The 13552-nt window shown below is 31.0% G+C and overlaps 1 protein-coding gene across 1 annotated transcript; it reads right to left on the bottom strand.

Moving 5' to 3' along the window:
• Positions 1-1259: 1259 nt before the first annotated feature.
• LOC139520220 (cholecystokinin receptor-like) lies at positions 1260-2557 on the bottom strand. Its single transcript, XM_071312702.1, has one exon. It carries the CDS (start codon positions 2447-2449, stop codon positions 1280-1282), a length of 1170 nt encoding a protein of 389 aa, XP_071168803.1. The 5' UTR covers positions 2450-2557; the 3' UTR covers positions 1260-1279.
• Between the last annotated feature and the right edge of the window lie 10995 nt (positions 2558-13552).

Below are 13552 nucleotides of genomic sequence, written 5' to 3'. Positions count from 1 at the left end.
GCAAGCAATGATGTTTTCACTTTTCGTTTCCCGATCATAGGTGGTTATGATTAATTTTAGTGATGCTTCTATTAAGATTTGACATTAAAATTGATCCTGAATCAAGATGATTCAAGAATTGTAGATTTTTTTTTATTCCAGCGTCACTGATTATTCTTATTGTAGACGAAACGTCCGTCCGGCGCAAATACAAAATTTCAATCCGTGGATCTATGATGAGTTTATTTAAAGTTCGCATTCAGCTTATGGAATAACTCTAACTTTCTTTTAATGTTTACTTCAATTGGGTCTTCTACTATACAGATACAGCCCTACATATATCGCTATGCTGTATCTGTATACTATACAGATATCGCTTGAAAGCTCCGCCCACTGCCGGACTGAGTATTGTATGAACCTGCGCGACCTCAGAATGTGTATTGCAGTAGTCGCATTCCAATGAAGTATTAATTGCGAGTTAACGATTTCTTTTATACGTTCTGTTTGTTTTTAAACATTTCTTTAGCTCGCATACACCTTGTTTCCTAGCCTCGTACAAATACAGCTGATATTTAAAGACACTAAACAGTTTTTGTCTACATATCTTAAAACTATATTTTGTTTAACCAAACAGTTCAATATTAAATAAAAAAATCTCTGTTCTCTTCTGCTGATATGCTGTCGAGAAGTATTGAATTAAAAATGAAAAGTGGGTGTGCGTTATTTTTCAATTTTCAATGCCATACCGAAAAGCGTATTATTTGCATCGTAAAACTAATGAAAAATGTCATTTAATTTGTAGTGGACCGAAGCAGTAACATTCAATATGATCAAAACTTAAAATTATTTATTTTACTTTTTTTTTTGGGGGGGGGGGGGTAAACAATTCAAGGCTTCATTGATAAATCGTGGTAACCTTTGAAATATTCATGCATCTGTATTTTAAGAAAAATTACTTTAAAGGATGCAAAAGTAATCTATGGTATAGATATTATCTTGGTAACCTTTTCTGTAGTTAACCTTAAAGATCCTTAAAGTATCAGCTTTTATGCATTATTCAACTTTTTTGTTATGCCTATAATTGAATGCAAATAGCAATTTCTGAAAGTTTCATGTTAATGTTTACTTCAAATTCTACATTAAAATATATCCATAAAGTATTAAATATACTCTAATTAAACAAGGTGTGTACTGTAAAAAATACCCATCTTATTTATTGTAAAAATACAACTTTTTTACTGTTAAAAATACAAGTTTATAGTGGACGTGTTTTCTCCCTCACATATTTCAAGTACCAAAACTAGTTATATACCTTAAATATATACCTTTTATTAGCACATACACTTTGATAGAACATATTCTTAATCTCAGTTTTAAATGTTTCATCGAAAAATGCATAAATAAAAGGATTAGCAATATTGTTTAAAATATAGCCTTGGTGCACAAACATTAACACCAACCTCTCAATGTCGCTAGCTGTCTCCCAGAAATCGGCTGTAACTGTTTCGAGGATTGTTATTGATATTTTTGGAAGAGAACAAATCAGAAATATTAATATTATGATCATAAATATTTTTGTAATTTTGCTGATAACCCTTCGATTTGTCTTTGTTAAATTCTTTGGCGGTTTCTTTATAATTTTAATGTTATTTCTCAATGATTGTTTCCCCTGATCTGTTAGGATTTTATCAGATAAGTGTTCATTGCTGGAATAATTTTTGCTGTATTCAATTTTTAGTTCACTATCTAGTGTTGAAATTGATTGCTCTTCAGTTTGTTGTTCAAAAGTTTTGTTTTTACTGAACTTTTTCAGTTCAACTTCACTTTGATTACCTTTCTTCATATATCTGTATGTTTTCCGACCTATTAAACAATACGGTACAATTAATAACCCACAACAAAGGATGACACTAACACACAATACTGCATCATAAACGATAGATACAGTGCCAGTAATTTTCCCGCATATCATTCCAGTGACGTTTCTGTTTATACTATGAAACGGGATTGAGCCATAGGTTACCACAGATGGTCCTGTGATAACAACTGATAGGAACAAAGAGCAAATCATGACAACTTTCTTCCATTTCAATGTCAGAATATATCCTTTTCGCCTGCAGACTTTCAAATACCGTTGAATAGCAATCGTTACAAGTAGGAAAACAGACATACAAGTTGTCGCAGATCCCAACAGCCATCCACATTTACAGAGTACGTCGAATTCATATGTCACTGGCATTAGAGTCATCGACAGTCCAAATAGAGAACAAATTACACTTCCTAGTAAATCAGCCACGGCTAGGTATGGTATAAAGTACTGACCGTCTTTAATAGTTTTCATTTTAAATCCATAGATATATATAACTAGACCATTCCCTGCAACTCCTATGATTATAAACAAAATCAGAAGAATATGTAATGGAATAAATAAACGAGTTAAGTAGGCATTCCAATAAAAAGTGTCTTCCATTTTTAAACTCCGTTGACCAATTTGTGGTTTTATTAAAATTGTGTTACATTTGACGGTTTAATGTATATATCAGTATCACTCTCATATGTTATACTGCATTTCAGACACTTCCTGATGTCTTTATTTCCTAAATATGGTTACAATTTGATATTGTGTAAATGTTAATTTTATTTCAAACATCACTTCCTGCAAAATCAATGGCCCGAGACGGGACGGGAAATATATATATTTTTTTGTGCTTATATTTTGAAGCCTTGAAAGTTGTAGTAATGAATGTGCCGTGTTTTATAAGACAGACATATTTTAAAGAGGGACAGTCAAACTAATAGATCGAAAAGAAAGTGACAAAGCAATGGCTAAAAAAGAAAAAGACAAACAGACAAATCAAAAAGTACACACGACACAACATAGAAAACTAAAGACTAAGCAACATGAACCTCACCAAAAACTGGGGGTGGTATCAGGTGCTCTGGAAGGACAAGCAGAACTGCTCCACATGTCGCAATTGTCGTGTTGTTCGTGTTATTACAATCCCGGTAAAGTATAATTCGGTAGGTTACATTCGTAAAAAGGGAACGGGTTTGTAGTTTTTTTTTTGTGATGAAAATGAACATTCACGGGAAATTTAATCATGGGTTAAGCAACAAAAGGTTAAAAAGTAGTTGAACAGCACACAACCCTTCGTTACGTAACATTCAGTTAAAATATTTAACCCTGTGTTATATTAAACACAGGGTTATATTTAAACGAGAGATTACCAACTGGGTCCTGGTATTTAAGACAGTCGTATTTGATGATAAGGAATAATAATATGTGTTTCTGTTAAAAAATGAAATAGTTGTCGGGTATATAGTTGTTGTTTTTTTTTTTATATCAAAGTGTCACAAAATATAATTATCAAAAACGTGTTAAGTGCGAATCATTACAATTCATAACTGCTGGAAACACAAAATTCGTTATTTTTGTTGATCGATCTTTTTTTATCATTAAAAACAATTAACAAGAATGTATCAACTATGTTTTAAGTGAAATAGTCATAAAAAATAAAAATATATCTTGTATACTCCAGATTCTTGTCTAAAGTCGAGTTTAAGAATGTTCAACCATACGATTGTTATCTATATATATATATATATATATAGATCGAAAGATCATGATCTGGATTATAATATGTCGAGGTAACATGTCATTCTTTTTAATATAACCATCCGGGAAATTCAAAATTACATCTTTTAACCCTGTCGCCATGTTTTACCTTAGAGTCAACAATCTTTAAGGTAAACTATGTACCTAACCAATTTTATAACACGATTTTCCAATCGGAACTGATAGGACCGTATTTTAATGCAATGTTTCGAGATAGTAATATGAAACAGACGAGTTCGGTTAATTTATATTGATTTATATGTTTTTATCACCTCTAAACGGTCTGATTAAAGGTGGTTACCTGGTACTGATTTGACTTTAGATGCAAGTTGTCGATAGGAGAGTCTAGTTTGCTCATTTAAAGATAGCTAAACAATCGAACAAACCTTTCCAACATTTGTTCAAAAAACGTTAAATTTGTAATGATATAGAGAGAATTTTTAGAATATCATATTTTCAAAGTGGCGAGAACTTTCATCCGTATGGTAGTATTCTATTTTATTATTCCTTTAAAATGTTAAAGAATATACTGTTCCTATTCGTAATAAGCTTCATATTTATTCTCACTGACAATTCATCATTTTTCTAACTTATATATGCCCAGCAGCGTATCATATTTCGAACTATCTGAAAAAATAACGAAAATGCAGGTATAAACAAATATCTAAAGTTGTATCTGGGTGCATGTTTTTCATCAAAACGTATAACAATATTAAAATGCGTTTAAATAATCTACCATTTTCTGGTTAATATAATTTGACATAACATATTTTTGACTTAGGTTTAGATTTTTCATAAAAAATGTATGAATAAAAGGGTTGGCAATGTCATTCAAAATATAGCCTTGGTGTACAAACATTAGAACCATCTCTCAAAGTCGGTTTGCTTCTCCTAGCAATTGATTGTACCTGTCTTCAGAATTGCAATTGTTATTTTAAGAAGGTAGCAGAATATAAATATTAATGTTTTGTGACGTGGCTAAAGATAAAAAAAAATTTCAATAATTAGTTTGGCTGTTTCTATTATTATTCAATACATTATTTTCCAAAATGTAATGTCATTTCACAAGATTGTTGTTCTTTGATTTGTAATGTAATGTTATTAACATTTATTGGTCCAATTACAAATCTTGAAATGAATGGTCCTCGGATTGATTTTTAATTATTTTTGCTATATGTATGCAGTTTGACTTCACTTTTGTCAGAGATTGCAGAGATTTAAATGGTTTTTTTCTAGCTATTAAACAATACGGTACAACTAATAACGCATAACAAAGAGTAAAACCAACACCAAATGAACCATCATTAATGACGATAACAGTACCAATTACTGTTCCGCATGTCAGTCCAGTGGCATTTTGTGTTTCTACTTTGAAACGGGTTTGAACCTCTGGTGACCAATGACGGCCCTGTGCCAACAGGTGATGAAAATAAAACAAACACCAGGTGTTTTATTTATTTTCATTGTCATCAAAGGACATTTTTGCCTGCATATTTTCAAGTATCATTTAATAGCAATCACTACTAGAAGAAAAACAGACATGTTAGTTGTCCAGGATACCAACAACCTTCCAAATTTACAGAGCTGATTGAATTCATACGTCACTGGCATGAGTGTCATTGAAAGTCCAAACAGACAACAAAATAAACTTCCAAGTAAATCAGCAACAGATAGGTATGGTAAAAAATACAAACCATATTTTACATTTTTTTCATTTTCAGTATTAAATAAAATTAGATCAAAGTCTGAAAGTATCAAGACGTTACGAAACTGTTTCAGCATTCATAAAATTAAGAATGGAAATGGGGAATATGTAAATGAGACAACAACCCAATCAAAGAGCAGAAAACAGCAGAAAACAGCCGAAGGGCCCCGCATCCGGAGGTGTGCTTCAGATGGTCCTTTAAAAAATATGTACTAGTTCGGTGATAATAGTCGTCCTACTTAACTCCAAAACATATAAATGAACTAAAAAATAAAGGATACACGACTCACAGTGGTCAGAGGCTCCTGACTTAAGACAGGCGCAAAATGACATGTTTTGTGAGATTTTAATCCTCTCCTATACATCTAGCCAATGTAGAAAAACATTGCATGAATGCTCAGTTAATTATTCTTAGTGTACTGTTTTAATTTGTAGACTGTTATTTGTCTGATAGTCGTCTTTCTTTTTTCGGCCAAAGTCTTATCTGTTTTTCTTCGACTAACGGTTTATGATTGTCTGCTACAACAATATTTCAAAAGTATCAAGGTATCATCCGCACTTATTTGTAAAGGTTCTAAAATCATTTATAAAATTCATCATTTGATTTCACTACAAACTTTAAGACTTATGTCGATGTCAAGTGTGCATTTTGATATTTTGCTTGTATAAAATTTGTTTCTTTCATGCCTATAGTGAACTGATAATGCAATGATTAGAATAGTTGAAAAAATTTCATTTCAGCAGTTACAATACATATGAAAATAGGACACCAGAATTCCCTCTAAAACATATATACAGCATCTGTTTCTTTAAATTTTTGTTTGGTGTTCTACCTATTTTTAATATAATTGAGACTACACACAAATTGGTTTTAATAAATAAAAAAATCAGCAAAAAGTAATCTTTTCTACATTCTGGATTTGAAGCAACAGTATGATCTGACATTTAAGTTCTAATTGTTTACATACTTTCAAGTTTTCATATAGTATGTTATGTGTCCGAAGACGGGATAAGTTATAGAGACTTTAGTAATATAAAATTTTATGGTCCGCTGAAAGAAAATAACAACGTACACAATTTATGATTTGACAGTTACTATTTAATTTTCTAATGAAAAAATTTACATATAAAATTTAGCTTACAATCTAATTATAACTTCCTATTATAATAGTTGTAATATAAAATACTTTTAGAATAATCTCAACCGATAAAAGCATATTTTGTAATAAGCGAAAAAGACAATCATTAAAAAAAAGATATTTTCAAAAGTCATGATTAGAGTTATCTCTCTTTAACTATATTCTTTTGAAGCTGAAAACGCAGCCTCAAACGGAACCTGAGTCGGATCGTATTCTTTCTTTTTTAGGCCAAGGTTATTTCTATCTCTCTTCGACTTCAAATTACAGTTTTGATTTTCTGCTACATATCTTCTGCCTCTGTTTGAGACCTACTAAAAGAATATTTCAACAATATTAGGGTAGCCTCCGCACTTATTCAAACTATAATGTTCTAAACCTTCATTCTTTTCCTATGATACATTATTAAAAAAACAATGAGTAGCATGAACACATATTATTGCATTGATTATGAATTCATATTTTCACATATAAAATATACATTCAAATTTTGTGCAAAAATAAAATAATTTTCTTTACATCCTCACAACAAACCTTCTCTTTTTTAAGGTTGAATACTGTTTTAAATCATTTATAGAATTCATTATTAGATTTCACTACCAACTTTGGGACTTATTTTCATGTCAAGTTTACTTGAAAATATGCTGATTAAGTTGATTAAGTGTGCATTTTGATAGTTTGCATGTTTTAAATTTTTGTTTATCACGGCTATCGTAAATGATAAATCAATGGTTAGAACTGTCGGAAGAATTTTTCATTCCAACAGTTACAGTTTATTTTAAAAGATGGGTTAATGCGCCCCCTCTTAAATATTACACAACATGTATTTCTTTTAAAAAAAATGTTTTTCACCCTTCTCAACATTATGGAGACTACACACAACTGATTTTTAATAAAGAACAGCTAAAGTTGCCCCCACATCAAAATTTGCAGATTTCGGAATTTGAACAAGTATACTAGTCAACAAAAGAAACGATACACGACTTTGAAATAAAATTTATCAAAAAGTATTAATTATAAATCAAAATGAAATACACTATTGAAAAAAGCTTTCATTTGCAATGTATGCACATGTGATAATGAAAATCAAAACTTGTCGGAAAGTATCTAAATTCCCTGTAAACGACTATAGGGTGCAAATAAGTTTTGAGGAAAGTTGAATAAAAAATCGGCACGTAATTTTCTAAGTACTAAATAAAATTTCAACTTTGTTTAAAAATATTCAATATGCTAATCAAGTTGTGTTTCATGTTGTAACTAATGGGTTGAAATATTGTTTTTTCAAATTTTTGGGAAAAAAAGTGTTTTTTTGAAATCTCAAAAAAATGCAAAAAACAATTTTTTTTATTTTTGTCTCAAATCAATGCTTAGGATATGAAAACAACACACAGTAAATTTGGAACTTTTCGGATTAGTTTTAAGATTGTGACCGCTTTTTGAATATCACTTTACACATACTGCCTATGGTAAATCAGCTGATAATGTATACATTTTAACGATTTCTCGTGGGGCCGAACTTTGGTAAACAAATAAACGAAGAAACTGTATGATTTTTAAAAACAAATTTATGGCAAACATTGTCTTTACCTTTAAGTGAGAGGTTGGCATCATTAGTTGAAACTTTTGTTTTTCAGATTGTCGTTTTATGTAAATTTTGTAAAAAACAAAGAAAATCGTCAAAAAACATCACGAAAGCAAAAAAATATTTTTTTTAAACGGATTTATATTTCCATAATGATTAAGTATTACTACCTTCTATATTGGTCCTATAAACGGAAAACTTTATCTTAAATTTGAAAAAAAAGTCTTGTATCGTTTCTTTTGTTGACTAGTATATATGAGCTGACCTTTGAACTGTAATCATCGATTCAAGACGTTTTCTAAGTTTTCATACATCATTTATATAAATCCGAAGAAAGGATAAGTCGTATAGACTTTTTTATATCTAATTATATTGAAAGTGCCATTGGGAAAATGATAAACGTTGTTCTTTTAATCAAAACATAAAGACAAGGAAGAACAGTAAAAAACATGTCAACCTCTTATATGTCCCATAACCATTATGCAACATGTGTATTTTATTAAAATAAAAAGATAAAAAAAAATATGACTGCCTTGTTTCTTAACAGATTCGCATTTGACCCAAAATATTTGATTGATTTTTGGTGTTTTAACGCCACTTGTAAGCACCGCATTAAGGTTATTTTGTGGCGGCCAGATTTCATTGGTGGAGGAAGCCGGAGTGTCCGGAGAAAACCACCGACCTTCGACAGGAAAACTGACAATCCTGGTCAATTAAGATTGGAGTCGACCCAAAATAAAATAGTTGTTTATAATGAGGTTATCTATATCAAAATGTCATCGAAACAATTGAACAGTATTTGTTTTATGAAAAACAACAGAAACACTTCAATTAAAACAATATTTGGGATAGAAAGAATTACAATCACTATGATCTAAACTCCTGTATCCTTTCAGTAAAAAATTGTTTATTTTGTATTCGGATAATACAATATATTTTTTAGGAAAACAAAGCGGAAGATATTTCATAAGTATGAATGTGCACTTGGTTTCTTATTCCTTGTTTACTTTTAAAAAGAAATAAGCAACAATGATGTATTCTTTATTCTTATTTTCATTTATTTAACCGATTAAAAAAAGTTCCAACAAACTCACCATGATTGAGATTTTGGTATTTGCGCCTGACGCGCGTTTCCTCTACAAAAGACTCAACAGTTACGCTCAAATAAAAAAAAATTTAAAAGGCCAAATAAAGTACGAAGTTGAAGAGCATTGATGACTAAAAATTCCTAAAAGTTTTGCCAACTTCAGCTACGGTAATATATTCCTGAGGTAGAAAAGACGTAGTATTTTCAAAAATTCAAAGGTTTGTAAACAGTTAGATTTATAGTCATGACCCTATCAAAAAATGATAATTTATTACAACACAGAAGTGCTGACTACTGGGCTGGTGATACCCTCGGGGAATATAAACTCCACCAGTAGTGGCATCGACCTAGTGGTTGTAAATAACCTCATCCTCATCATAGATACCAGGATTGAAATTTGGTATTTGTGCCAGACGACGCGCGTTTCGTCTACAAAAGACTCATCAGTGACACTCAAATAAAAAAAAATCTCTCTCTCTCTCTCTCTCTCTCTCTCTCTCTCTCTCTCTCTCTCTCTCTTCAAAAAGTATTGTAAAGAAATGGCAAGCTAGTTACTTTCAATTGTCTTTGAAAATATACTATGACAGAAGATATTCTTTATCTCCGTTTTAAATTTTTCATCGAAAAATGTATAGATTAAAGGATTGGCAATATTATTTAAAATATAACCTTGATGTACAAACATTAGAACCAGCCTCTCAAAGTCCGTAGCATTCTCCCAGAAAGTGGTTGAAGCTGTTTCCAAAATTATGATTATTATCTTAGGAATGTAACACATTATAAATATAAAAGATATAATCATGAATATTTTTGTAACTTGGCTAATGATCCTTCGGTTTGTCTGTCGTAATTTGTGAGGTTGTTCATTTATATTATTTCTGTTATTTCTCATAGAACTGTTTTCCCTATCTAATGTAATGTTATTCGATAGTTCTTCGTTTTCTTGTAAAGTAATATCATTTTCACTTTGCATTTCAGTGTCTAGTGTTGAAATGGAATAGCGTATGGTTTGGTTCTCATGAGTTTTGAGTTTACACGTTTTCACTTCAATGTCACTTTGGTTCGGAGTTGAAATGGAATGTTCCTTGGTTTGATTTTCAGTAATTGTATTTCTTGTATCTGTTTGCTTTTGAAGTTCGCATTGGGTTTCCTTTATAAGATATTTATGTGTTTTCCGAGCTATTAAACAATACGGTACAATTATTAACCCACAACAAATAATAGCACCAACACCCAATACACCATCATAAACGACGGACAAAGTACCAGCTTTTGTTCCGCAAATCTGTCCAGTGACGTTTCTGTTCAAATGGTGAAACGGGATTGAGCCTTTGGTGAACACGGACGTACCTCCGATAACAACTGAAAATAACAAAGCACACATCATGAGTATTTTCTTCCATCTTAATGTCATCCTAGGACCTTTTCGCCTGCATATTTTTAAATAACGTTGAATTGCAATCGTCACAAGTAGGAAAATAGACATTAAAGTTGTAACGGATCCAAAGACCCATCCAAGTTTACAAAGTGCATCATATTCATACGTCAATGGCATTAGAGTCATAGATAATCCAAACAGAGGACAAATTACGCTTCCTAGTAAATCAGCCACGGCTAGGTACGGTATAAAGTACTGACCGTCATTAATATTTTTCATTTTGAATCCATAGATATATATAACTAGAACATTTCCCGTAACTCCTATGATTATAAACAAAATAAGTAGAATATCTAACGGAATAAATGCACGTATCAGGTAGGCATTCCAATCTTCCACGTCGTACATTTTTTTAAAACTTTTTTTACTGTTAAATTAATAAAAAATGAAAGTCAAACAAATAATTATCACACATTCAAGTAGATATAAAGATGTGGTATCAGTGCCAATGAGACAACTCTACATCCAAGTCACAATTTGTAAGTTCGTGATTTTTAAGTTAAGTGTATATTAAGTTAAGTCTTTATATAATATACTACTAGAGACAAACTTCCTGGTTTCTCTATTTCTAAACACGAACAATGATATATATCTAAGGATATAAAGTGTTCTTGGAACAATAGGAATTGTTATTTGTATTACTCACACTTTGGTGAAATAATAAGTTGGGGTTTAAGGGACCGGTCAATATTTATTGGGGGTTGGGACCGGTGCAATTCATATTTCTCCCTTAAAAAAGGTTTCTGTCCTACCCTCTGAATATACCAAAAAAAGTTTCTGTCCTATATGAAATATCTACTAAACAAGTATATGTCCTACCCAATCTATGAATAAATCAAACAGACTTTAACTTCATTTTTATTAGATTAACACAGATCAAATATAGTAGTCTTGGAATTTTTCTGGAAATTTTAACTGATCTACTCTTGAAAAAGGCAAATATTAGGGACCGTTCAATATTTACCAGATAGATGGGCCGGTGCATTCTTAATATTGTTTCATTAAAAAAAAGTTTATGTCCATCCTTTCAAATTCTGAAAAAAAAAGAACTTGCCCATCTAAAAAAGTCTATAAAAAAGTCCTTGCCCCTCTAAAACTATAAGACATTCAAAATGATTTAGGTTCTTATTCTATTTTAAAGTTTTTAAATTTTTATGTCTTGAAATCAAAGAATAGACTTTGGTGTTAATACAAAATTTAAAATCTGCTAGTTAATCCATATATATGTATATATTCATGTGTGTGTCAGAACCATACTCATGTATATTCATACTGGTTTTAAAACCAGTATGAATATACATGTACAGATTTGATTTTATATGTGCAGCCTCAAATACAATATTGATTTAAAATAAAGGAAATAATTTAAATTAAGGGACAATAACTCTTGGACTAGTAAACATATTATCATTTGCTGAATTACTAATTATTGTCCTAATAACAGCTAGAGCATGTTTATAGTTCAAATACCAATGTCCCTTTATCTATTCTACTTTTCAAAAAAGAAATTATGGTCTTCTTAAGCAAATATAGGCAGACATGTTTTTGACTTTGATGCAGCCTTTTTCGCCTATTAATTAATTCCCTAAATTTGACAGCTAAACACCAAACTATCAAACAACCTTACATTCTGTAAGATTAATATATAAATGAGATAGCTGTACAGTTATATGAAAATCTAAGTTGATTTGAAAAAGTTATAAAAAAAATTAAAGGTGACCATCTGAATTTAGTCTAAACTTTAAATTGTAGCTTTTTTTTTACCTATAGCTAATATATTGTGCTTTTTATGTTTGAAAATACTGCATGAAATATGCGTTTTGTCTAGAAAAAGTAAACATAAGATATAGCAGGTATCACTAAAACTGTAATAAAACAAACCAAAGCAGGTATCACTAAAACTGTAATAAAACAAACCAAACCACGTATTTAAATAAGAAGATGTGGTATGAGTGCCAATGAGACAACGTGATTCCAACACTAACTTGTGCGACAAAAATAGATATATAGCAGAAAACATATGTATTTAATTCTCTTAAACCCCTTAATGGATGTTCTCAGAATATTCATCATAATTATAATGTCATGGTGGTGGTATGTGTGTCTAATTGCATTTATCATTTGTCGTAAAGTTTGACCATCTTTTTCATGATACTGTTTTTTCCAACAAAAGCTTCTACTTCTTTTTAATAACCTTCTACATGAGGGGTCCTTGGATTTTAACTCATGTTTCTTTGAATCAATGTCCTTCTACAATTCTAACACCATATAAAACACATTATAGCATCGTTCCTTTTTTTTTTTTTTTATCTCACATGGCCCAAAGGACCAAGTGAGCTTTACTCATCACTTGGCGTCCGTCGTCCGTCTTCGTCCGTTGTCGTCCGTCGTCATTAACTTTTACAAAAATCTTCTCCTCTGAAACTACTCGGCCAAACTAAACCAAACTTGTCCACAATCATCATTGGGGTATCTAGTTTAAAAATGTGGGAGGTGATCCGGTCAATCAACCAGGATGGCCGCTATGGCTAAAAATAGAACATGGGGGATAAAATGTAGATTTTTGCTTATAACTCTGAAACCAAAACATTTGGAGTAAATCTGGCATGAAGTGAAATTGTTTATCAAGTCAAGATCTATCTGCCCTGAAATTTTCAGATGAATCGGACAACCGGTTGTTGGGTTGCTGCCTCTGAATTGGTAATTTTAAGGAAATTTTGACGTTTTTGGTTATTATCTTGAATATTATTATAGATAACGTGACGGTACCCAAATTGCACCTATTTTGACAGTTTTTTCATCTACGTTTTTTTATGATGAAGACAAAAATGTCCATTCTGTGTTTATTTTGTAGCCCTATCCTTCTTTATTATAAAGGTACACCAATTTGATTTTTATTCCATATGGAATCATAGAAAAATTGGTCTAAACTGACCTCCAAACCATCAATGATTCTGAAATTAGGAGTACCCAAATTGCTTCCATGCTTAAATTCACATAGTCAAAAGT

Source organism: Mytilus edulis, chromosome 1 (genome assembly GCF_963676685.1).
Source record: "Mytilus edulis chromosome 1, xbMytEdul2.2, whole genome shotgun sequence".
NCBI lineage: Eukaryota > Metazoa > Mollusca > Bivalvia > Mytilida > Mytilidae > Mytilus > Mytilus edulis.
Note: the sequence above shows the minus strand (reverse complement) of the source record. Positions and strands in the feature narration are given on the sequence as shown.